The sequence below is a fragment of the Anoplophora glabripennis genome, unplaced genomic scaffold, assembly GCF_000390285.2.
Source record: "Anoplophora glabripennis isolate ALB-LARVAE unplaced genomic scaffold, Agla_2.0 scaffold830, whole genome shotgun sequence".
Lineage (NCBI taxonomy): Eukaryota > Metazoa > Arthropoda > Insecta > Coleoptera > Cerambycidae > Anoplophora > Anoplophora glabripennis.
In genome coordinates, this window is record NW_019417085.1 from 1 (window position 1) to 21,357 (window position 21,357).

The window sequence follows — 21,357 nt, forward strand, 5'->3', positions numbered from 1 at the left end:
ATATTTTTCATGTTTCCAGAAAAGGGTAGATTGCTCCCTTATTTGCTTTTCGCAAGTAATTATTTTTGCATCCAGACATTCTAGAAGGGGTACTTCATGTCTCTAGGGAACTAGTTTTTTCCGATTTAATGCCTTTTTGGAGTAGATAGGTATTATTTTTGAATTATATATTTTTCATGTTTCCAGATAAAGGTATATTGCTCCCTTACTCGCTTTTTGCAAGTAATTATTTTTGCATCTAGACACTCCAGAAGGGATACTTTATGTTGTCTTCAGGTAACTAGTTTCTTCCGATTTAATGCCGGTTAGGAGTATTGGGACATTAATTTATATGGTGTGTATTTTTAATGTCTCCAGATAAGGGTAGATTGCGCCCCTATTTGCTTTTCGCAAGTAATTATTTTTGCATCCAGACAAATTCTTTTATTTAATATTTCAAATCATTATGGTCTGTAACGCTCCAGTTAATTTTGAATATCCATGGTTGCGTTCGGGCATGGTCGGGCGATTTAGCTGCTATCTTTGGCTGCTGTTTTCACACCGGTTAAAAGTAGGTATTTTAATGTTATTTCGTTTTTAGGTATTCTCCTTATGTTGTTGTAAAGGTTAGTTATAAAAATCGTTGTTTGTTATTTCGATAAGAATGAATTTTAATTTTTTTAATGATGCCGGCAGATTTTGATGTCAAAAGAAATAAAGGAAAAGTCGTACATTTGTATTTAAAGTTTTTATCTATAAGTGGATGTCAAAATACAAAAAAAAAAATTTCCTACATCCCGCGATGTACTAATAACCCACCGATATTAAATAAATTTATCATCATCATCAAATATTAAAAAAATTATATTACAAGCTGTAAAATATCATTATGAATTTTGTTTATTTGGAAATATATTTTCTGCAGTACTTCAATATGAAAAAATAAAAATAGTAGCTAATTAGCGAAATTATTATTAAATAACCTAACTGTGACACTGCTGCAGAATATCATATGAAACTACATTCTTTAAAAACATTTTTATTAATACCTACATTATACATTTAAGTAAATACAGTAATGCAAAAAAAAAGAAGTGTACAAAAGAAATCCGTAAGTACGCCTGGCAACATTACCAAAGCTTTGTTTATATGTTGCTGGGATACGCGTAGGACAATCTATTGTCCTACCGCAATTGTCTATCGACAATTCGGAAATTTAAAACAGCTGGCCTATTCCAGTAGCGGTCTGTGGCGATAGCTATTTTGTCTGTGGTTACACCTTCCTTACTGGTGAAATAAATATAACTGAAGCTTTTTTACTGCACATACCTATAATTTGAACAAGGAATAATAGGTAGCATTCTTCATTGTGATTTCTTCTAGTATATCACTTTTCGGAGACTATGAACATGATGATCTGATCAGTAGTAGGTATAACTGATTTTTTCGTTAAAAAAAATGCTTTATGTTAAAATTTTAAATTTTACTTCTGAGCTTCGACAACTTGTGTTACGTATTCAAAAACAATTGCCAGAAATCAGATACTTTCTACTAATTTCTTTAAAATCCAGAAATACTTAGTAATCTATCTGATCTCAGATAGTACTTAGTGATCGAAAATCTCTTACATTATTTTTACTGAAAATTAAGAAAGTTACATTTACTCCACAATCGTACACTATTACGTACACTATTGACGAGAACAAAATGAAACTATTTCTAAAATTCTCACTCTAAAGGACACATCGGCTAAAATTTTCAAGTTTGAATGCGTATGAATAATGAGAGTATGAATTTTCCATTAAGCTATCTCACTTTAATGATACATCTGTATACCCTACTTAATTGTGGATATTCATTTACTTATTTTACAAATAATATTAGTATTACTTTTAAGCACTGAGTAAATTTACTCAGTACAAAAAGATTATTTACAATAAGTTTACTTATGTATACAGGGTGATTCATTAACAATGGGAAAATCGAAATCTGAAGATACTACACGTGAAATGGTGACCTTTGGCGCAAACATGCCTTATCCGAAATGAAGGTTAGGAAAATTTGTGAAACTATATTTTTTTGGGCGACGAATAAGATGCGTGTTGTAATTTCAACATTGCTCGTAGAGGGCGCCACTTACGATTAATTTTACCAAAAATGTAGTTAATAACTTTTTACCCTGTATGTCTAACATGAAACTTAGTTCAAAACCTGAAAGAGCAATCATGTTTCCATTAATTGTGTATTCTTGTTTCATTTCGGTATCTCGATCCGTTTTCGAGAAAAATCGATTTAACGAACACTATGTTTTGATAATACGAGAAATTAAAAGCGAAACAAACCAAGTGTTTCTTCGTGTTATTACAACAATTAACAATAAAACAAATGAAATTCGTAATAATGATTTAAAGTCAGTGTTCGAAGAATCCACCGTTGACATTTACACACTTTACACAACGTTTTCTGAGAGATCTTCGAGTTTGAAACAACATATTGGGATTGCGTTTGACTTCGTTGGCAGCGATTTGTATTCTTTGCCACAACTCTTCACACGAACCAATAGATTCTTCCAAATAGAAAAATGAAGAGGATTGAAGTCCGGACTTCTGGGTGGCCAAGTAAAAATGCTTCCACGGCTTGAAGAAGTTCCACTTTATTTAAGAAGAGACATGTGGTTCATGCACGACGGAGCTCCACCGCATTTTTCTTGGCCAGTGCGTGCATATTTAGATGCAGTTTTTCCAAATCGCTGGATTGGCCATGTAAGCATTTTTGCTTGGCCATCCAGAAGTCCGGACTTCAATCCTCTTGATTTTTCTATTTGGTCTCGAATGAAAGATATAGTTTACAAAGAATCTATTGGCTCGTGTGAAGAGTTGTGGCAAAGAATACAAATCGCTGCCAACGAAGTCAGACGCAATCCCAATATGTTGTTTCAAACTCGAAGATCTCTCAGAAAACGTGTAAAGTGTATCAGTGTCAACGGTGGATTCTTCGAACAATTACTTTAAATCATAATTACGTATTTTATTTGTTTTATTGTTAATTGTTGTAATAACACGAAGAAACACTTGGTTTGTTTCGCTTTTAATTTCTCATATTATCAAAACATAGTGTTCGTTAAATCGATTTTTCTCGAAAACGGATCGAGATACCGAAATGAAACAAGAGTACATAATTAATGGAAAAATGATAGCTCTTTCAGGTTTTGAATCAAGTTTCATGTTAAATATACAGGGTAAAAAGTTATTAACTAAATTTTCGGTAAAATTGGTCGTAAGTGGTGCCCTCTATGAGCAATGCTGAAATTACAACACGCATCTTATTCGTCGCCTAAAAAATATAGTTTCACAAATTTTCAAGTTCTTAACCTATATATTTTCAGAATAATCGCAAAAAAAACGATTTAAAATTTTAACTTTCCACACCCTGTATTTCCGAAACTATTAACTTTCGGATAAGGCATGTTTGCACCAATGGTCACCATTTCACGTGTAGTATCTTCAGCTTTCGACTTTCCCATTGTTAATGAATCACCCTGTATAATATTATTATATTAATTTCTTACGAAACAGTCCTCCATATTATAAAATATGGAAGAAAAAACATTTGTTTGTTATAGCTGTTTTTTAGGTTAGCTTTAGGAAATTTTCTTCTAATTTAGGAGCAGTATTTAGAATTGAATTCTGCTTTTTAGGAGTATAAACTAGTTTTTTATTTAATAGAATCAAGTAAGTTTTTACAGCTCAGGATTTGCACGCTCCAGGGGAGACCTTATTTGGAACCCATAGAACTGAGAAAAGTGTCAGTAAGGAAGCTTTTGGACTTTGTCAAAAGGACAAAATTACTTGCTGAATAGGACTTATTACCACTAGGAAAGAAGAAAAAGAAGTTTTTACATATTTTAGAAGATCTCTTTCTTACGATTACGAAAACAAAAGTAAATTAAACAATACCCTGAATACTAGGTATATTCATACATAACACATCATCCCATTAATTGAAATGGGATTTTAACTACAATGTTAGGAATTCTAAATTCATTGAAAATTGGAAAAAATCTGTGGTATAGAACTACTACCTTTAGTAAAATGCAAAATTTATGTCACAATTGTTTCCACATTTTCATGAAAAAAACTGTGTATGATTGAAATTGCCACTTTTGCTAAATATTCGTTAAATGGGAATTTTTTTTTTCGCCAAAATAAATATTTTTCATAAAAAAATGTTAAATTGAATTAAAATAAAATAATAAAAAAGATAAAAAAAGGATTAATTTTTTTTATATTTTTTTACAATATTCACAATGCTAACACAATCATAAAAAAATCCTCTTTTTGGACAGCAGTTTTCACCTTGTGATTAAATGTCAATTATTGAAAAATTAATTGCAAAAAGTTGTATACGTCCTACCCAACCGCTGTAAAAAACAATTTTTTGTCAGAACTAACCCAAAAACGTTTAGCGAAAGTGACAATTTTAACTATTCGGATTACAATGAAAGAAAAATCGCAGCGGTTTGACCTATTCAGTTTCTTTGGAATACCTAGGTTAAAAAAAAAAACGAAAATATCCTTAATCTCTTCATTATTTGTAGAGTAATCTCAAGTTTAGGGAAAATCCTTAAATACGCATTTTGTTATCTTTTTTTAAATCAAGTTACTTGCATAAAAAAAATGTTACCAAAAAATGATCACAACGTCTTATAGTTGTGAAGTTTTCAAAATCATGTTTAGATTTTTCATACGATCATTAGTAAATTATCAAAGCCAAAAAGTAATTTCTGCATTGAAAATTAAATTAAAGAGGATGAATCAAGGTAAAAGAAAGTGATTGGTGGAATTGCCAAAAAAAATTATTGATGCCCATGGAACTTTTGAAAAGGAAGCAAAAATTTTGATATTTCTTTTGCCGTATAAGTAATAGTAGTGGTAGGTAGGCATGTGATGATGGTTGCAGTAACAAATATACAGCGACTATTTCTGCATTACTATACAGGGTGTAACTATAAGTGGGGGTCAGTTTTTTAAGGATAATAGTACGTGTTCCCCTATAGTAGGATCATATTCGATGCAAAGTAATAAATCATTGCCTGTCAAGGGAACCAATGAAGTACGCTTTTAAGGGTTTTACAAGTTGAATAATTTCTTATACATTATGAAGGGACGAGGGGATCAGTTCAGGTCTGGCACCTTTGTTCCTACAAAAATTCCTTTATTCTCATAAACTATTTATTTTAAATGTAATTTATTATAAATCCAATTTGTTTCCTAAATTCCACATATGTACTACATTTTACCTCTGTACGCGCCACTGTTGTTTACTTGTTTTTTGGAAGCGTTCTCTAATTGACGGTAAAGCTCGCCAGGTTAGTATTTGACGTATAACCGACCAGTTCGTATACTCGATGCACCTGGGCGACTACAGCTACTACCAGAACACAGTGCGTATGCAGCGGTATTTCAGATTTTGCATTGAATTTCATTTTAAATTCGAAATGACTTATCGTACGCCTCCTAAAAATGATGACACGATTTTCCTTGATAAAAGACCGACAACTTTTTGCTCTACTTTGCATCGAATACGATCCTATTATAAATACAAATCAGAAATTAAAATTAATAATTAGTTTTTTGCACTTTAATACTTGTGTATGCCACCATTCTAATCATGATTCACACAAATGAACACATGTATCACAAAAATATATGAATTGTAGGCAACCTACAATGCATGTGAAGAAATTGTGCAAGCGCTCCGTTATTTGAGGTTACACTAACTTCTCCAGCGGCGGGGTAAGAAAATTACTTAAAAAAGATTAAAAAAAAAATAAGTTTTTACGACGGAATTAATTAACATAACGTGATACTCGATTAGGCGGACATTTATTTATTCTCTCATGAACACCTACTTATAAAAATTTGAGAGCAAATTATTAATACTTTTTTTTATTCAGAGCAACAAAATGCTCGTATAGATGTAATTTTTAATAATAAAGTTAGCAAAAATTGTTAACTAATCATATTATTGATACATTGTGTATTGTATAAATAGGTACATACATTTTTCTATTCATATACTGTAACAAAAGTCAAGAATACGTATGTTAAGTGAACGTTTCGCGAAAAACCCTAAGACGGGTCGATTTTTGAGATATCTTTTTTAAAGCTTTTGTTAAGTTTACATTCAGTTGTTTCGAGTTATGACGCAATAACCAGTCTTTTTAAACCTATCTCCAATTTTTTTCACCAAATTTCTATAGAGCTTAGTTTGAGTATACTGATAGCTCACATAGAGATATATTACTTATTTTGAAATTATGGAGTGATTTTTAACAGACTTTCGAAAAAGATAAGCATATTTTTACATCTGGCAGAAGAGTGTAATTACAGAGATATTCAAATTATTACAAAAAAATCGAATATTTTTTTTTATTTTAACACCCTTGAGAACGAAAAGAAGGAATATTCGAATGAAACATTATTCAGTTCAATTCTTTCTTCCTTTAAGATCTGTACCAATATTAATATATCACCCTGTATATAAGTAAAAAATCAGCACTTCAGACTTTTGATGAAATACCTACGTTTTTTCGTTCCCACTCACTGCTAAGCTGACTCACGAAGAAACGGCATTTTTATTTTGCAAAATAGTAGTGTATGCACATGCGGAAAACTCTTTTGTTTTTCATTTTGTCAAAAACGTCATTCCCATTTAAAAATTCTGCTTGTGTTCAAGTGTACAAAAATGTAGTTTTTTTAATACAACGAACATTTATTAAAAGATCGACTTTTTTTCTTAAATTGAAAAATAAAAAATTTTCCCTCTTTCCAACTTCATCCGTAGACAAACTGTATACTGTTTTAAACTTTATGACAAGCTAAGTTATCGGTATTTTTTTACCTATGTATTTATTTTCCATTTAATTTTTTCTCATATTTATTTGCAGATCTACTCTTTGTAAGTATTTACGTACTATCCTCTTAGTTGTTCATAGTAGGTATTTAACATCCTGTGTGTTAACATGTTTCTATTTTCAGTTCTCCTTTTTAAAGGGAAAATTCAAAAACGTAGTATCAAGGATTTTCAGTAATTTCAGACTGGCATTATACCAAAAACAATTTTAATGGTGAATTTTTTATAATCTTAATGTAGAACATTAATATCTATAGATGATCAGATGTACCTAACAAACAAAAAAAATAATATGATCATCATAATACCATTTTGTAAATACAGAGCCTTCATAAATGATTACAAGCCACGTTACCAGTACTTTTGTTTGGAACAGTAATTTTATCTCCTTAATGATGTCAATTAAATTTCGGTAAAATAAAAAAATCATTAAAACAATAAGATCAAGATTTTGTTCCGACTGTGATTGGTGTATATTTTCACGAGGTTCTATTCAATCAATCGGCGCGGCGCGGCGCCGGCGGTCGCATTATCTCGATCGAACGTAGGCGTAATGATTTGTTACTGTTCACTGTAAACGAATCATTAATATTGGTGACGCCAATATTTAGGGATTTTTCGTTACCAGAATTAGTCAAGCACCGTTGGTTTGCTAAGCTCGGGGGTCACGTGGACTGTAAACATTTATAAAGGCTCCATACGAAATCTAAAAGAATTTCTTGGTTCCTACATTTTTGAGAATTTCGAAAATTATTTATATTTTACTACTAATATTATTTACTATTATAACATCATAATATGTATGCCTAATTTTGTACTAACTGCCACGTGTATACATTATGTCATTTGTTTATTTAAAATAAATTTGTATACCACATTCATGTTCGAAAATATTTTTTAAATAATATACATATTCATTTTCTGCATTTCATTTCTTTATAACATAAGTAGATATATCATTTAGATATGCCATTATAAGGAAAGTATAAAAAATAAACTTTCTCAAAATTAGAATTATCGCTTACTCAGTCCTAAAGTTTAACGCACAGCTCCTCCAGTAAGTGGATACGTATACTTATCACTTATCTCTGTTGTTGGCAAACTTTGTAAAAAAATACTTTCTATTAATTATTATTAACTTAGATATGTAATTTCAGACTATTCTCTTCTTTTACGCATCAGGTAGCCACGTCTTTAGAGGTAGCTTACTAAAAGCTTTATTTAGTAAGCTTTTGAAATGCTTTGCTATAGCTGAACTGGCTGCAGGTTTCATTTCTGTTATGATTTCTTGATAGTTATTATTCAGAAACTGGTTCATGGCTCGACCTAAAAAATATAAATAAGTAGTTAAATATAATAAATACAAAAACTATTATTGTAGTTAGGTACCTACTCAATAAATTTATATGTAACCCAAAAGAGAGCCTTAGACAAAGGAAAGGTAATACGGACATAGGACTAGAGAAAAATTTGCCCGCCCCCGGCAAATTTATACAGGATGTTGTTGTTTAAGACCCCCTCAATGTTTTAAGAAAAAAATAATTATTATATTCATACAAAGACAAAAAGTCCCCTAGATCGAATTATTTGTTAAGGTTCTTGTACACGTTTGACCAACTAGTTGGGCCAATGGGTTAAGCCAACGTGTACTAGACCACTTGGCGTAATTTGCTCGTTGGCGGCCAGCATTGGCTGGCCAGCCGAATGTTGTCGGTTTTTTGTGCACACATCAAAAGACATTGGTCCAATCCGCCAACAGCGTTCACACGTTGGCCTCTTCTTCATTACGTAGTTGCCGTTTAAGCGGAAAGGGATGTAATGAACCTTTTTTTTATTTTCGGGATTTCATTTATATTTTAGTAATGAACTTATTTTATTTTGCTCCCGCTGTATTATAATTGTTTGGCGCACCGCGATTTTGCACACGGCCCACGAAGTCGCCGTTTCAACGGCTGAAGTTGCACACGGCACTACCAGCCGTTCTGTATAAAAGCAACGGAGTCACCTACACCAGGCAGTGCTTAGTAGGTCTTTCCACGGCACTCAACCCTCCTCTGGGTGTCCTAACCAGAGCGTTTAGCAGGTCTCTTCCGCGGCGCTCAAGGTAAGGTACACACCTGGACTCCGACTCCGGGTACTTAGCAGGTCTTTCCGCGGTACCTGACGTCTACCTCGCGGCCGACTCCGGGTGTTTAGCAGGTCTTTCCGCGACACTCGGCGTTGTCACCGTCAGGACATCCGTATTGCCTTCGTGACAATAGGTATCCCGATGTTTTTGTTATTTATATGGGTAGGGTATTATTGTTAATATTATATGTGTTTNCATTTTAAAAAAAGCCCTGTATTATTCTCGGGATTAATTGTAATAAAACGAGCAGCATCAACTAGTTTGCTTTATTTCAAAACTTCTCTGAAGCTTACATAGGCATGCCATATGACATCTCCTACATGCCATGCGACTGACCATGGGCCCCTAGATTGCTAGTATAACTAAGACTATAGACTAAGCAACCATACTTATATTACATCTCCCCTTCTTATAAATCAAGTTTGTTTGGTTTCTTAATAATACGACCAGATCTAGTCATTCTCTCTTGTCTACTGGTGAGACACTAATACTGTTATCAGGCGTACAACTTTGATTTCGTTGACTAGAAATCTCTGATGACTGATCTGTTTCAAGTTCACAATCAGCAGTATTAAGGCTACTTTCACACTTGTCACTATTGTGAGGATCATTTTCATAAGAAGTCACTTGATACTTATTCGATGACTCTTTAAGGTCTATACGATTACAACGAATTAAATTTCCTTGATTATCTTTCAAAATATATGATCTTGGACTACCATGTTCCGATACTATCTAACCTGAATTCCAATTCTTATGAACATGATCGTATACAATTACATCAGTTTCTGGTTTAAGAGGTTTTAGGTCTTTGGCATTTACACATCCTACTCATAAGTAACTGCGAAGGACTATAATCTAAATATTTGAGCGGAGAATTTCGATACTCAAGCAACATGGTCTCGACATCACCGGTATTCTGCAATGATTTTTTAATTATCTTTTTTCCTATTGCTACCCCTTTTTCAGCAAGACCATTGGAACGTGGATAGTTAGGACTACGTGTTATAATACCAAAATTCCATGCACTAGCAAATTCTTTAAATTTATAACTATTGAAAGGGACATTATCACATACTACCACATTTGGAGAACCAAATCTAGCTAATACACTCTTAAATTCAGCTATTACAGATGTATTGGACTTATCTCTAATATGCAACAATTCCAACCAATTAGAATATGAATAAAAAATTATTAAAAAAGTTTTATCTCCATAAGTAAATAAGTCTAAACCTAACCTTTGCCAAGGCCTGTGCGGTATCGGATACAACTGCAAACTTTCTTTTTGTTGTCTGTTGGAAACCGATTCACAAACTTTACATTTTTTTACAAAATTTTCAATATCTATAGATATGTTTGCCCAATATAAAATTTGTCTCGCTCTTGCTTTTGTTTTTTCAATTCCAAGATGTGCATCATGAAGTAATTTTAACATATCTCGAAGTAAAACATATGGCACCACAATTTTATTTGACATAAAAATTACGTTGTTCGAAACTACTAGATTTTCTCTAATTTTAAAATAATGTTTAATAGTATCAGGAATTTCATGTTTATTTACAGGCCAACCTGTTTGACAATATTCCAAAAATAATTTTAATTGTTGGTCATTTATTGTACAATTCTTAAATTGAGTTTTACGTTCTTCTGACATTGGAATATTTTTTTCTAGGGTATGTATTACATACTCTAATTCTAAATCAGGTCTAGGCGAATTTTCTGTTAGATATGCACGAGATAAGGTATCGGCTATATATAAGTATTTACCTGGTTTGTATTCAACTGTAAGATTATATTTCAAAAGGCGAAGTCGCATTCGTTGTAATCTCGGACTAATGTCTGCAAGACTTTTTTGAAAAATAGAAACTAAAGGTTTGTGATCTGTTTTTACTGGGACATTTTTTAACCCATAGATAAAAAAATGAAATTTTTCTGCTGCAAAACAAATACCTAACATTTCCTTCTCTATCTGTGCATAATTTTGTTCTGCAGAAGTCATGCTTCTAGATACAAAAGCAACTGGATGACCATCTTGAAGTAGACAAGCTCCAAGACCACTTTTAGATGCATCAGTTTATATTTCAAATGTTTTTAATGGATTTGCAAAGACAAGAACAGGAGCTGTAGTTAATAAATGCTTGAGTTGTTTTAAGGACCCGTTATGAAATTCTGTCCATTCCCATGAAACATCTAACCTCGTCAAATTTCTTAAAGGAGCTGTTACTTTAGACATATTAGGGACAAATTTACCTAAGTACTTGGCCATTCCTAGAATTCTTAACAACTCTGTTTTATTAGTCGATATAGGCATGTTCACTATAGCTTTAACAAGGTCATCATTGGCTTTGATGCCATCTTTCGAATATATTTGCCCCATAAACTTAACATTTTTTGACTCAAATTGTACTTTATTTTTGTTAAATTTAATGTTATACTTGAGAGCTCGCTCAAACACCAACATTAGATTATTGTCATGTTCAGCTTCGGTAGACCCTGTAATAATTAGATCGTCATAATACAAACCAACACCCTCTAAATCACCAAAAATTTCATATATTTTCTTTTGAAATACTTCCGGTGCTGAACATAATCCAAAAGGTAACCTACAAAATTGGTATCTCTCAAATGGTGTACCGAACGTGCAATAATCTGAACTTTCATTATCGATTTTTATTTGAAAATACCCATCCTTCATGTCTAGTACTGTAAAGAATGATTTACCAACTAACTTCGTAGATATTTCGTTTGCAGTTGGTATCAGAAAGTGCTCTGTTTGTATACACTGATTTAAAAATTTTGGATCTAAACAAAGACGTAAATCTGAATTTTTTTTCTCAACTATTACTAGAGGATTTAACCATGCAGTCGGTTTGTCGACTTTACAAATCACACCTTGCGATTCTAATTTTGACAATTTATTTTTTAAACGCTCATGAAGTGCATTCGGTATCCTTCTCATTGGCTGAATAAGGCGAATTGCACTCGGTTTCAGGGTTATGTGGTGTTGACGTGGAAATTCCCCTAAGCCTTCAAAAACAGTGGCATAATCTTTGACAATTCTTTCCAACGTCAAAGCATTTGTACCTATACTCGCTAATCTCTTAATTAAATTTAAGTTAATACAATCTTGTAAACCAAGTTAACGGTAGCTGATCATTTGAGTCTACTACCATAAAATTTACATTCGCTACATTTTGATTGACTTTGCACACTAAGGATACTTCCCCAAGAGGCTTTATTTTAAACTTAGAACTTCCATATGATACTAACCTAATATTGGTTTGTTTCATTTTAGACTTATCATTTAAAACATTAACCACACTAATAGGCACAACACTTACTTCGGCGCCTGTATCCAACTTAAATAGAATTTCTTTACCTCCAACATGTACTCTCTGGATCCACTCCTTTGAATTTCTATTTTCTTTCTTCTCTTCTCTTTCCAAATTACTTGGACGAACTGTGTGGATGAAGAACTCGCTCTCAGACACACTCTCTCCGCTATCATTTGTGGTCTCCTCAGTCACCTGGTGTACATTTTTCTTTTCTGTCTCCTGGCAAGTTTTTTCTTTTTCTTTGACTTCTCGCTTACAAATATTCGCGAAGTGATTTTTTCCTTGGCAATTCGCACAAGTTTTACCAAAAGCGGGGCAGTTGCCTGTCTTCATGTGTTTATATCCACAAAACTTACATATTACTTTGTCAGCATTAAAAGATTTTTTGTATTTCAATGCACTTACTGGTATTTCATTCTGTAAAATTTTAGACTGGGATCTGCTAGCTTCTGATGATCTGCAATTATCTATTGCTTTAGTTAACGTAAGGCTGGGTTCCCGTAACAACGTTTCCTGCACTGTTTTGTCGAGGATTCCCATCACAATTCTGTCTCTGATCATTTCATCCGGCTGTGCATACTCTGTAGTTTTTACTGCTTTTCTTAATTCTGTCAAAAAACTGTCGAAGGATTGTCCTTCTTTCTGTGTTACACTGTTGAACTTATATCTTTCAAATATTATATTTTTCTTAGGAGCACAATATTCCTCAAATTTGTTTTTTATACCTTCTAGCGTCTTCTCTTCTTCACTAATCGTAAACGTGTTATACAGCTCTATTCCTCCATCTCCTATCAGGTTTAGGAATGTGGCTACTTTCTTCTTTTCAGGTTTATCACACAAGTCTGAAGCCTCCATAAATAGGTCAAATTTCTGTACGAATCTTTTCCAGTTACGAACAACATCTGTATCAAGGGACAAGGGTTCTGGCGGTTTAAATATGGTCTCCATCTTGTAAAATATTGGCACACAAGTACAACGCAATAATGCAAAACTAGACAAGCAGGTAGCGTTGACTTATACTAGATTGACCAATTTTCTACTCACAAATTCTAGCTTGGAGATACATTTAACATCTGACACCATGTATTATTCTTGGATTAATTGTAATAAAACGAGCAGCATCAACTAGTTTGCTTTATTTCAAAACTTCCCTGAAGCTTGCATAGGCATGACATATGACGACACCTACATGCCATGCGACTGACCATGGACCCCTAGATTGCTAGTATAACTAAGACTATGGACTAAGCAACCATACTTATATTACAATATTTTTTCGCAAAATACCTACTTTTTCAACCAATCAATTTTTCATTTAATTGGAACACAATGAACTATTAATAAAAAGCTTTAATTAGGCCCATGTCAAACTATCATATTTTTAACAAAATTAATTAAAATAGATTGAAGACACAACACAACCAGTTTGATAAAACCATAAATTCACCAAATTCCCTTATGCACAAGAGCTTTCAACTACAATAATAAATTGTCTGCACTATAGGTACAATTGTAGCCATTGGTGACTTATCAATGATCATTTGTGTTCCTTAAGGGAGACGTTTATATGCGCAATTTTTTGTTCAGCGTTTTGAAACATCTAAGCAAGTTAGAAACAATATCTCTTCACTGTACCAGTTATATAATTTTTCTTCAGGGTATAACACGACTGACAATACATTCAAAATAAGGCAAAAAAACATATTTTAACCTCGTATATGTTTATCTTGATTTTCCTGAACTTTACACACCTGTTGAATATACAGAAAATCGAGTACCTACGGTATAATACTATAAACATAATTATACTCCGCAGAATGCTTTTAGGAAAATATTAATACATAGATTAATCACAATCATTGAGAGAATTACAAAGGAGGAGGGTCAATAAGGCCGAATTTCGGCCCTATCAGAAATCCATCCTAATCATATGGAATATGTTTTTTAAACCTTCAGGAACAATATTAAATCGATTCTAGGCAAAACCGATACAATCCCATTCCATATGACGACACCTACATGCCATGCGACTGACCATGGACCCCTAGATTGCTAGTATAACTAAGACTATAGACAAAGCAACCATACTTATATTACAATATTTTTTCGCAAAATACCTACTTTTTCAACCAATCAATTTTTCATTTAATTGGAACACAATGAACTATTAATAAAAAGCTTTAATTAGGCCCATGTCAAACTATCATATTTTTAACAAAATTAATTAAAATAGTTTGAAGACACAACACAACCAGTTTGATAAAACCATAAATTCACCAAATTCCCTTATGCACAAGAGCTTTCAACTACAATAATAAATAGTCTGCACTATAGGTACAATTGTAGCCACTGGTGACTTATCAATGATCATTTGTGTTCCTTAAGGGAGACGTTTATATGCGCAATTTTTTGTTCAGCGTTTTGAAACATCTAAGCAAGTTAGAAACAATATCTCTTCACTGTACCAGTTATATAATTTTTCTTCAGGGTATAACACGACTGACAATACATTCAAAATAAGGCAAAAAAACATATTTTTACCTCGTATATGTTTATCTTGATTTTCCTGAACTTTACACACCTGTTGAATATACAGAAAATCGAGTACCTACGGTATAATACTATAAACATAATTATACTCCGCAGAATGCTTTTAGGAAAATATTAATACATAGATTAATCACAATCATTGAGAGAATTACAAAGGAGGAGGGTCAATAAGGCCGAATTTCGGCCCTATCAGAAATCCATCCTAATCATATGGAATATGTTTTTTAAACCTTCAGGAACAATATTAAATCGATTCTAGGCAAAACCGATACAATCCCCGAACTCGAACATTAAAAAATGCTTCAAAATGTAATAACACCATTTTTCTTACATCTGATGTACAGAATCATATAAATAATATTTTTCGGGTACAATTTAAGTTAAAACACTTGTTTATAATCATAAAAGTAAACTTTGAGTCTTTTCCCCCTCTAATCCCACTCAACTGCATAACCTCTAAAGGACACTTAAGTAAAGAATTGAATATAAAAGAAATTCTACATCATGTAAAAACATTTATTTAAAGGTCTAGAAAGAATAATATTCTACTGGATTTAGTAAACCACCCAGCACCCCAATCAGTGACAGCCAAAGGGACTCACTGTAAACCAGCACCTAATCAGTGAGAGGCAAGGGAACTCATTTTAAATCTTCACCCCAACTAGTGAGAGGCAAGGGGACTCACATCAAACTATAACAAAAAATATTAAATAAATAATAATATTTACTTAAACCCTATTTTTATGGCTGCTTATAAAAGTTAAAGAAACAAGATAGAGGTACAATGAAGAAAAATATATAGGTACGGGATGGACGCTCGAATGGAAGGAGAAACATTTCAATATTCTTTATATAAAATTGACAGATAAATGTTTTTGTGAAATCATCTTTCAGGGGTTGCGTAAAAGGGGGAAAAGGGTGGAGGGGACATAGATAAAAGTTTTTTTTATGGCTATAAGCACGTATATGTATTTTACTTAATTTGTACACTAAAAATGTTATTTATATGATTCTGTGCATCAGATGTAAGAAACATGGTTTTATTACGTTATTAAGAGTTTTTGAGTGTTTTGAGTGGAGAGGTTTAATCCGTTTTGTCTAGAATCGATTTAATATTGTTGCTTTAGGTTCAAAAAACATATTCCACATGTTTGGGATCAATTTCTGATAGGGCCGAAAACCGGCCTTATTGACCCTCCTCCTTTGCTGGAGTAAACTGATGTTTACATGTTCTCCGTGATATTTCAATGCGAAAATTAAAGGAAGTTGCTCTAGTCTAGCGCTTCGACACTTCCATTTGTTGAGATAGAATTCCAAGAAATGAATATAAGCCAATAAATTTCTGTTATCGGAACTACTGTAACAATTTACCGCGGCAGGAGCGTGCCTTAAAATTTTTCATTTTATTTTCAGAATATTAAAATATACATATACAGGGCGGCTTTTTTCAGAGTCAAAGTCCAATAGCTCGGTTATGGTAGCACCAGGAAAAAATATTTTAGACAAAAATTGCTCCCAGTCAAGTTCTCCACATTTTAATTAGTTTGAATTATAAAGGATGTCCCAGTTCCCCTGAGCGCCACAATTATAAAAATTCAGAAAAAATGTGACTATCTTCAAAACCGTTAGTTATTATGTTAGACCCTAACATACCTTAACAAAATCGAAGGAAATTACATTTTGAATCCACCTGGACAAAATCTAGTACATGGTTCCATTTGAAAAAATCAAGTTATCTGTGACTGAAAATTCAGAAATTTAGGCGCTTGTAATTGACACATCCTTGGGCCGATATTAAAGCAGGCTAATTAGTTCGATAGGTCTGTTCATGCTTAGAACAATGGTAAAGATTTCGTTTATCTACGATTTTTAGTTTTTGAGATTTCCTAGTCGCTGCAAACGTCATTTTTTTAAGAAATCATCAATTAACATAAAAACGGTGTATAATAGACACCATAATTATTGATCACAGTGACATTAAAATTCATCGAGTAATTAAAAAATGCAAAAATATATAGGGTGTTGTATTTAAAAAAACAAAGTTGATTGGTGCTCAGGGGAAGTGGGACATCCTGTATAAATCAAACTAATTTTAAAATGTGGAGAAATTGTTTGGGAGCAACTTTTGTCTAAAATATTTTTTTCCTGGTGCCACCATAACCGAGCTATTGGACTTTGACGCTGAAAAAAGTCACCTTGTATAAGGTAAATACATATTATTTCTTTTATAGTACCTACAGTAGAGTAAAAATCATAAATAAACTAGAAAATAATACAATTATAACACACTGGTGCAAAAAAGGAATAAACAAAGAAAGATGTATTTAAGTAACCTATCATTCTGATATATTGGTTTTTGTACATATTCTCTTGCATTTTTTAGTAGAACTAAATTTTACTTCACCATTACCATTATTTAGAGCTTGTAACTCGAGAGTTTTACTGGAGATTTCCATATAGTGGCTAAAGGTATTCCTGTAGCAGCTACAATACGGTTTTTAATTGTATCTTATTTTCATTTGGAAAAATTGTCTTAAAATAATTATACATGTTAAACACGATACTCTTCGACTGGGAATTAAATTCCTTTCTTTTATGTTTCACCTCCATTGATTTATTTTAATAAGAACATTTACGAAGAAACGCGCCTTCGTAACTGCAAAACACAGTATGCACTGTAAGTTGCTACGGTGAATGCTACGCCGCCAATATCTTTCTCCTCGGGTGTCGAATGCGGTTAATTCCAAGAAAGTGACTCAACAAACACCGTACGGACTTTATTTGGTCTATCATTATCTTACTAAAAGTGCGATTTCTTGTCTATAAAACGCCAGCCTTATAAATTACATATTTACTGAGAGATTTTAAGAAATTACTTTATTTGAAATTTAACTAGGTATTGAAATACCTTTGACTCACTTGACTGGAGATTTTAATCAAATGGGTGAAGTGAATATTTATCTAAAACGTTATTATTTGAAATTTACATTGTTGTGGATGTACTTGTATTTGAACACGTGCTCTATGAATGGTAGAAAAGGACGTGGTCGACACACATGCATCTGTGTAGGAAGTATGTATCTACGACTAAAATAAACATACTATTATTGACTTTATTGTACTTAGAGAAATTTTGTCGAGTAATGAAATTTAAAGTAGGTATGTAAATTTATTTTATGAATAGATTCAAATGTTTTTTTTTTCGAAATTACACGTTTTATGAAACAATGCAAAAAATAGTTTCATTAAAGTAAAGTAGATTCAACTGAATTCAGACCGAAAATATTTTTCATTTACAGTTTTTAATCTGTTAGCAACGGCATATTAGTTTTGAATATTTATAAGAATAGATTTGTTTGTTATTAATTTATATGTTTTTGTTCACCGTTTTATAATGTGTGGAAATAATATCTAGAATTTAATTCAGAATTTAATTATTAATCGAAATATTCACTTTTGAGGATTCTACACTCTTAAGATTATTCACTACAGGATGGCCATTTAGTGGTATATTTTTCTAGCACAGCCTCACCTTTGGCCCGAAAAAAAAAATTAGAATATTAGAAGAAACTAAAAAAAAGACATCTCAAAATTAATGATGTACCTATACCTACACTGCAAAGAAATGTGGTACATCTATAAATTTTTGTAATGGAACGCCATTCATTTTTTTATTCAATGGATGCCCCCTGCGAATCCAAAGCATTTAGTTCATTTAGCAACTACAACATTAATGTGATAAAAAAATGTAATTTTGAAGTCAAATAATACACCTTATTTCTACCAATCTGAAATTATCAACACTGTAATTAAAATGCAAATGCAATGGTGTAAATTTCCCACTGTAGGTTATAACCATATGAGTAACTAAATAAGAGTGTTTTATTGCGTGTCTTAAGCAACATATTCCGCTGACATGACACACTATAATCACAGCAAATAAAACAATTTTATTTGCTGTGCTATAATCGTTCGTTTAATAGACTAATCTATCAGACTATCAGAGACATCAATTATATCCAGGCCCATTTAGATGAATTTTTTTACATATTCCTTTAATTAGTGTATAAAAAATCTATTTTTTGTTTCAACGTGAAATGTGTGAAATAAATTAATGAAAACAGAGCGCGGCAAAACGTTGAGGAACCATTGCCTGACGTCATAATACCGGTACGGGCGACTGGCAGATCACTAACCGCCCGCTCGCGCTCCGCGCTAGCTCCCCATCCCATTCTGTATTAATACGCATCGAGTGTGGTTCGCTTGGCAGTTTCGTTTGTGTCCAAATGGGTCGAAACCGAGGATTATACAAATATTGTATAGTTCCAGGCTGCAAAAGTACCTCAGTATCGACTCCGAATAAAATATTTATTTCTTTACCGAAAAATGAAAATAGTAGGATTTTGTGGCAGAAAGCTATGCGGAGGAAAGAATTTGTTTGCAGTAAGGGGTCAAAGCATTGCTGTGAAGATCATTTTAATGTAAGTTAGATATTTCTTTGGTTTTGCAAATTATATAGCATAGGTATATTTAAAATTTTAGCTAAAGGAAGATATGGAGAATTATATGTATTATAAAACAATGAAAGGAAGTGTAATAAAACTAAAACCAGGGGTTATTCCTCATATATTTGAGTGTCAGAAAAACAGAAAGTCGACAGAGGTAGTTAAAGTCCAATCAGTGATTTTAAAAAAACAAAATAAGAGCATCATTGAGGATATATTAGGAGATTCTTACACGACGGAAAATATACATCACGAAAAATGTATTCAAGTTAATATCAAACCGTATGTCCGATCTAAATCCATTCAGTGTTCTTTTCCACGCCTATGCAATGAAAATAATTTTGAAAAGCTCCCCCGAAAAAGAACCAAGTTTTCAAAGAAATTAAAAGTAAGCCACAATGGGTCATCCAATGAGTCTTCAAATAATAGTCGAAGTACTACTGGCACATACACGTCGTCGCATACATCCACAAGTACAGAGTCTAGTATGTTGGATACCTTTGTACAAAAATTGAAATGAACACATATTTTTCACTTATCCACAAATACAGATTTAAACAAAAAATTAACTAACAATAACAAACAATACTGCTGCAACCGTACATTGAACTCAATTAATTGTCTAGCAAATAACTCTTCGACTGCTCCCGACTTGATCGCCGAGTGGCCGGTATCGTGACGTCATTTTTTTAAGGGTCTTACAAATTCCGAATTAAATATATCACTTATTATTAATCCTATTGACCTAATTTTTTTAGGATCTATTTAGGTGGTTAAATACTATCAGAAAATGAAATACAAAGTTTAAAATTATATATCACTGAATGGGCCTATTAAGTATGAATATCGTGATGAAGTTTATCAAATATATAGATATTATTTTCTGTTACAATATAACAAATTATATAAATACTATATATAAATTTTTTTTAATACGTTATCATTTATTATTTCCAGGAATCTTAATGAAACACGAAAAACAAAAAAGTAATTATGCTATCTATTAATTGGCTATATTTTATAAATACTTGGTATAATTTAAGTGAATGTATTTAGTTATCAGATATTTCTGTTGTGCCAGTGAAAGGGTGGATAATGTCTGAAATTTTATTTGAATATTTTTATAATATACACCGTGTCCACCTAGTGCGCGTAAGTCCAATATCTAGGTTAATAAAAGATATAACTTAATTTTTTTTTTATACAGAGTTGCCTACTTTCCCGAGCTGCACAAAATGAAAATATATTTGCATATACAGGGTGTTCAGTTTTTCCTGGGCAGGTACCAACTTAATTTTTTTAAATGGAAATCTATATTTTTTATGGCATTATCGAATTCTACGTGAAAAATTAACGGGACTTTGTTTTATGATCACTATTAAAATATTGATAGTTTTCGAGATAACCGACTTTTCATTATTTTTTTCTTATGTTTCGTCACTTCTAGTAGTTGATAATTATGATTGTATGACAGCTAGAAATTATTTTTTTTTCAGGAACTGTAGAGTGAAGATGGCTCTTTCAAACAACGTATCAAAAGTTGACCTGCGATATACAGCGGCCAAAAAAATCGTGCGAAACTTGATAATTTAAAATTTGAAAAATCTCGACACTCTGTGTTTTATGATTTCATTAGATGCCTTTTTGTAAACCCTACAATTTTTTAATAACATTTTTATGTAAAATACCGGATTTGCGCCCGTTCCTTTGTCGGGAAAAATATAATACATATAAAACAATGAAAAGTCGATTATCTCGAAAACTATCAATATTTTAATAGGGATCATAAAACAAAGTCACGTTAATTTTTCACGTAGAATTCGATAATGCCATAAAAAATATAGGTTTCCATTTAAAAAAATTAAGTTGGTACCTGCCCAGGAAAAACTGAACACCCTGTATATGCAAATATATTTTCATTTTGTGCAGCTCGGGAAAGTAG

The 21,357-nt window shown here is 32.3% G+C and overlaps 2 protein-coding genes across 2 annotated transcripts in view; one reads left to right on the plus strand and one right to left on the minus strand.

Annotated features, from left to right (window-relative positions):
- Positions 1–7,112: 7,112 nt before the first annotated feature.
- The window catches only part of LOC108912062 (circadian clock-controlled protein-like), a 38,962-nt gene continuing 24,717 nt past the window's right edge, over positions 7,113–21,357 (minus strand). The window contains exon 5 of the mRNA XM_018717222.1: positions 7,113–8,220. Coding sequence (XP_018572738.1) covers positions 8,066–8,220 — 155 coding nt within the window. The 3' untranslated portion in view covers positions 7,113–8,065. The remainder of the gene's footprint in view (positions 8,221–21,357) is intronic.
- On the plus strand, positions 19,254–20,101 carry LOC108912063. Its single transcript, XM_018717223.1, has 2 exons — positions 19,254–19,391; positions 19,453–20,101. Exons 1-2 carry the CDS (start codon positions 19,329–19,331, stop codon positions 19,933–19,935), a joined length of 546 nt encoding a protein of 181 aa, XP_018572739.1. The 5' UTR covers positions 19,254–19,328; the 3' UTR covers positions 19,936–20,101.